General features: G+C 41.2%; 1 protein-coding gene across 1 annotated transcript; it reads left to right on the plus strand.

Annotated features, from left to right (window-relative positions):
• The first annotated feature begins 705 nt into the window (after window positions 1-705).
• LOC111253587 (palmitoyltransferase ZDHHC15-like) lies at window positions 706-3,406 on the plus strand. The gene has a single exon (XM_022813225.2). The coding sequence runs from the start codon at window positions 2,057-2,059 to the stop codon at window positions 3,062-3,064; it is 1,008 nt and encodes a 335-aa protein (XP_022668960.1). The 5' UTR covers window positions 706-2,056; the 3' UTR covers window positions 3,065-3,406.
• The last annotated feature ends 2,866 nt before the right edge of the window (window positions 3,407-6,272 follow it).

Consider the following 6,272-nt stretch of genomic DNA (forward strand, 5'->3'; position numbering starts at 1 on the left):
ATATACTATACAGATATGTTGAACACAAGTCTCTCTATCGCTGAGCATCCAACTAAGCGAGCCAGACTCTAGGAAGATCGTCCATGTTCGATTGTTAACGATTAAAATATTCATGTGTAGGTCGTAAACAATCTGTTTGTACAGGCTGCAATCGTCACAATGTTCCACCCACATGCGCCACTTTCATCATACGTTACTGTCGAAGATTACTCTGAGCACTATCCGGCTCTGTTCTGGAGATTCTATCCGCATCGAGACGATATGCCCAATGCAATTTTCCTAGTCCACGTTGGTTCCTATAGAAAGCAATACACATAGCTCAATGTAAATGTGTTTGTCTGTAATAGTGACTATAGCAGCAATCAACCAATTCGGTGATAGGCGCACGGCCTGTTGGCGGAGTTAGTCATCGAAAGATTATACCTAAGCTGGTCTTTCATTGTTCAGCTCAGGCAATAATTTTTCCCTACACCTTAACAGGTTTTCAGGTGGATTAGATGGACCTAGGCGGCCGCCATCATGGTAGGCCCGAATGCGTAACTATGCCACACAACCTACACAAACAAAAAGAGTGATAGGGTACTCTTTAAATCAGACAACGACGAGCCGAAATTTCCCTCACTCTCCACTCTTACAGACAAGCAGACGGGACACGCATTTTGTCACACTGTGCGTACGGATGCATACTGTCGCGCAGAGAATCAACAGGTAAGTCAGATCGATAGGCAGACGACAGGGCAGCGTTGATGGGAACAGCAATAAACGGTCAGGCACTCCTGGTATGAAGAAGCAGTAGCGGTGAACGAGCGAAATGGTTTTTGCGGAGCTAGTTATCCTTGCGGATATTATGTCGCGTCATCAGCTGCTAGCGACTTCGACTGCCACTACTCCTTGTGTTTGCCAGGCTGGACGCAATGCGTTCATCTAGCGTGTGAAACGTTAGGGCATAGCCGTTATCGAGCAATGGCCATTTCTACGATTGTCACTCTCAGGAGAGACTTAGAGCGGGTTGAGTTCCTGTCGATTGTACGCTAACTACAAAGTCGCAAATTCGATGATCGATGACGCCAAAGGACCGACGATAGCTGATGGTCTTATTACTGCCGCTGCTAGTAAAATAGAGCGTAAAGCTCATTATTGCCAATTGGGTCAGCCGCCCAACCAGCCAGGCATTCGCTTGTCGAGCTTATGAGTACAGGTCATCGCTCCCTGCATTGGCGCCAAAGCAGGGTTAACGTTGCCAAAATCAACGACATCACCGCCTGTACAGCAAGTACACTGCTCGCCTGGAGTGCCATCCGTTACGGTAGCCACAGCGCAGGCACTAATAGGGGACCATGCAAAGGCGTCGTGTTCCTGTTCTGGGTTACCGGAAAAAAAACAGCCGCTTATGCTGCCAGTAATGTGAATAGCCTGACAGTAGCAACAACAAGTACATACCGGATGAATACTATTGACTTTGTAATACCTCGAACATATCAATTAAAGACTGCGTTGAGTGATAGTGTGAAGCATACAATAACATATGTATATTATGATTGTACCTGAACATTTTTTTACTACCGTATTGTATTATCGCACGAGTATGATTCAGTACGAAGTAGGAGCCTTAATAAGCTACATTGGCACACTCAATGGACTCTGTTAATCAGGCGTGACGTTTATAGGCACCCGCGCTTGCAGTATGTGTGTGCCGCAAATTAACGTAGTTTGTTCGATCCCGTCTTGAAGCGTGACGCAATCTGCCTTACCAAAAGGACCTCTGCTTTAATTAGAGTGCTAATGATGAACTAGCAATCGTTGCCGCTACCGCTGCTGGTGTCAGGAGCGACATATAAACAAAGCAAAAGATTTGCGTGCTAAGAGCGACGTGACTTGATCCGGACGTTTTGCACGGACGTCAGTTCTCTGACAGTGTAGTTCGAACGCTAACGGTGGTGTTCAGGCTCAACTATCTCTATTCGTTATTGTCAGAGGACGACAAAATAGCCCATCAGACAGGCAAAGTGACCGCTATCCGGTGGGTTGTGTATTACCAAATCATTACAGATCTAATATGTGCTGTGTCAGCAGCACGTCGACACTACCAAAGCACTGTATGGATTTTTGGGAAAATTTTTGGGGTGGAGTATCATTGCTTATTGCCGGCTTGTTTATTCTATGTTCTTTCGTCTATTCGGTTCTACTGAATATTGTTACAGAAGATGATCCAGCTAGTTTTATTCTTTTAGCTACGATGGTGTTTAGCGAATTCGCCTTATTGATGTGGTCATATGGGGCGACACATTTTACACGTCCGCCAGATATCCCAGCGAAGTACCATTTCACTTCGGAAGAGTGGTCGTTTCTCGAAGAGCATGGCTTCCAAACGGAGGCGGTGCGTGAGCGGCTGTCAGCCATGGCCGTACAGAGGGGGGTTCGCACCCGTTCGTATAGCGGCCATGTCAATTACTGCTACCAGTGTCGTCTTATCAAACCAGAACGAACTCACCACTGCTCGATGTGCCGTCGTTGTATTGCACGTATGGATCATCACTGTCCCTATTTCGGGAATTGTATCCACTTTAGCAACTTTAAATTCTTTGTGCTGACGTTGTTCCATGCAAGTTTAGCCTGTTTGTTAATCGTATTGTCAACCGTTGTTTACGTAGTGGTTCATGGAAGGGGTCTGCATCGCATGTATGATAACATACCTGCAATGGTCGTCTTTGGCTTTATGATGGGAGTGTGCATCATTATCGTATTCACGATCGGTGGATTTTTTTGTGTATCAATGAAGCAGGCGATACACAACATGACGACATTGGAGAGTATCGGTGGCACGGTTCTTTTCGCGGATGGTACCAAAGAGACCTATGACCTCGGCTCGTACATGATGAACTTGCGGCAACTTTTCGGCCCTGTTATGATCGCCTGGTTTGTACCTATTTATAGCACACCTGGGGATGGTATGACATTTTTAGTTCGCTCGGAACTGCCCAAAGAGGACAAGCAGCGAAAGCAGGAGCGTAAGTTAAAACCTACAAATTTTCTAGAGTCGCGCGGAGCTGTCGGGCCGAGTTAGCCCCAATCATCTTATTGAAGTTCATATTCGTTAGGGGTTAAAAATATAAGCGTCGCACCTTAAAGGTGAGGCAGGATTTTAGGAGCCTTTGTGTAAGGTAGCTAATTTCAATGTACTTGTCATTTATACGGAAACAACTTTAAACTGTGATATATTGCTAGGGACGATTATTGGTGAATTCGCAATGGAACCTGTCGGAAGTATGTACTAGTGTGAATGTTAATATGTATATTATATAACATTTCAATTGTTGTTGTTGAAAGTTACTATTTTCTGGTATATAATATTTTATAATAAAGTGGTTGTTTGTTAGTAATTTAAGATGTACTCAATGTACATGGACACGTTTGCGTTCTGATTTTGATAAATAAGATCTTTTGACAGTGACTAGAGTTTCGAAAAGCGATCATCAACCGATATTTATCGCAGCAAATATGTAGCTGTAGTATTCGTTGAAGACATCCGAAATCCAAATCATTTAAGTTATTGAAATGACTGATGGCAGAACGTAGCAGTTTCGGTCTTTACGACTATCATATTATATGATATATATATATATATATATATATATACATATTATATCTCTCTGTTAGAAATGCATGTTTTAGTAGTTTTCTGCTTTCAAAATGTACCCTTAGGAAGATTTACGCCCAAAGAAACGAAGTCTTCTAACCAATATAACATTCTCGGATGTGACAACGATATAAATGTTAGTACGTCCTCAAGGCTCAACATGACAATAGTAACGTCAGCAAATAATTTACACTGTTTCGTGCGAACTGTTTTCTAAATACTACACTTTGCTTGTAGGAATATCATGCCATTACCTTCGATCTTTTAGGGTCAGTTGTTAAACATAGATCATCGATACGTGTATGCCTTTGGGGGACAAAAACTTTCAAAGGAAGCGCGTAATTGAGCATTAACGATCGTCAGTATCGGTGGAATCGTATTGGTAGTATGGCATGGAGTATCATGGTATGGCATGGGGAGCTTGGAATGGTTAAAACAAAATACGTATGATACAAAAAATTGAAGTGCTTGACGAAGTTGTGCGCAAGTGATACGTGCGTACGGGTTCTACTATACTGCTAATTCGATGCACGTTTCCAGCGTGAGGAAATCACACCTAATTAACTAAAATATGATATTTACCCAACTGTTGCCGGAAATAACGCAGATTTAACATCGTCGGTTACCGTGATAACGTATCGAGTTTGATAGAGCGCGTAAACAGAAATAAGGGTGAACTAGTCACGCCTTGGTAAATAAGCTACGTAAAATAATCTAAGCAATTGCTGTGTAGAATTTAATTCAAAAAGCTCTACGTAAATTTTCACAAAAGCATTAATTATTTAGTAGTGTACATTAGGTGGGCCATCTTCCAAGCGTGATATCATTAAGAGTTATTTTTTGAGAAAATTTTAATCAACGAATTGGTATATTATGATTATAGTTAGTCTGAAAGCAAATATAGTGACAATTTATCTATTCGCCCTCATCGACTTTATCGGCAAAAAAAAGCTAATAAAAAAGCATTAGTGGCGATGCTCGAAAAACCGAACAGTGCGGAAAATGAACACGAATTTCTAGAAATTGCACAAGTAGCAACTACAGACACCGCCTCTCTGTTGGAGATCGGCGGTTTAATATAAGTCGAGAATCTTTCGTCAGTGGCACATTTGCTAAATTCTCTGGCTTTTGTTAGTAGCAATCTGTTAACGATACTGTTGTGTACCGACCGATTGGAGGGTCCCAGAACTTAAGGAATTATTCAGCCGACTTGAACAGACAAGTGGGCCTGTAATTTTATTGGAATTCACAACAGGACAGCAACAGTTGAAAGCTACGTCTAACATATATATCTCGCTATGTAAAACATAGAAAGATAAGAAACGATGGTCATCACACAGATGAAATGTGAGCTCTATTATTTGGCTCTAACTACGTGCACGATTTTGACGCTTAATCTAGATAGTACTGTAAGATAAGTATAACAAATACATGCCCTAGAACCTCTGTGAATTTGGAATTTTATTACAAGAGCTATGGAATCATATTCTTTTAAATGTATCAATCCGGTTTTTCCAAGTTTGACTAACTCATTCTTTGGTCCTTAATCGAACTGTGCTCGTCCGCTTGTGTAACCAATATATAGACTATGACGCAGTTCTGGAGATCTGTCTCATATAAATATAGCATTTTTTCAATTTCATGTTTAATACTTAGCCGTCCATGTTGAGTAGAGTTGCGGCTTGCTTCCAGTTATCTAAAAAATTGAATGTTTCTCAGGATAGCGGCCCGACACAAACTATAAGAAAATTAAGTTAAAGAGTAAAGGAGAGATAAAGAAGAACACCGAGGAATGGCCACATCTGCCGACAGTGCTGGGCTCCAACATTAACGAAGCTTTGATCTAATTCAACCAAGTTCTATATCCCTTTTTAGCCATCATCTATCAGCTACGGTACTTCGTCACGACCCGACAGAAAGCCCAATTGCACTTGATTAGTTGAGAGACTACGTTGTTGCTTGTTGCAAATGTCGAAAGTACGAATCACATTGAATAATGAAATTTTTGATTGTTACTCAAAGATGCCGCTATCAAGCAAATAAAAGTTCTTGATTTATAATGAAAAGCGTGTGTTTTAAGAGAGACAATGGGATTTTGAATCGTCAGTGCGGTCATTTAGACAGATGCTACCATTACAATCGATTTCTCCATGCTCCAAGCTATGACTTAAACGATCAGTAAGCTCCAACATCATTCTATAGAAACATAGATAAAGGATAATACCATCTGATTTATTTTCGGACGAATTAACTACCTTAACAAACAGATATTTTTCTCTTCTTTTTTTTAAGTATGATTGCAATGTGTTCCAATTATAGATTGAGACGACGTATTTCTTACGAGTTTCACGTAGGTGAAAATGACCCTATTTTTGTACATTTGGGGTTAAACGGTCGAGTTAACTTTGAGCTGTTTTTTTTCTATGATAGCTTTCCAGGACACATTCGGAAAGGGATCGCTAGTTTATATGTTTAATTTTATAAAAGGCCAGCCAAGGTCCCCCTGGAAAAGGCTGTAATGTACCGTTTCGTTGGTTTTCCCAGTAACTTAATAGTATCCTGCCCAGTGTAGTACACCTTCTAAACCCAGCGATTCTTATATTAAATAAGGCATATTATGGTGCAGGTCACGTGC

This window comes from Varroa destructor, unplaced genomic scaffold (assembly GCF_002443255.2).
Source record: "Varroa destructor unplaced genomic scaffold, Vdes_3.0 BEIS01000001.1, whole genome shotgun sequence".
Taxonomy (NCBI): Eukaryota; Metazoa; Arthropoda; class Arachnida; order Mesostigmata; family Varroidae; genus Varroa; species Varroa destructor.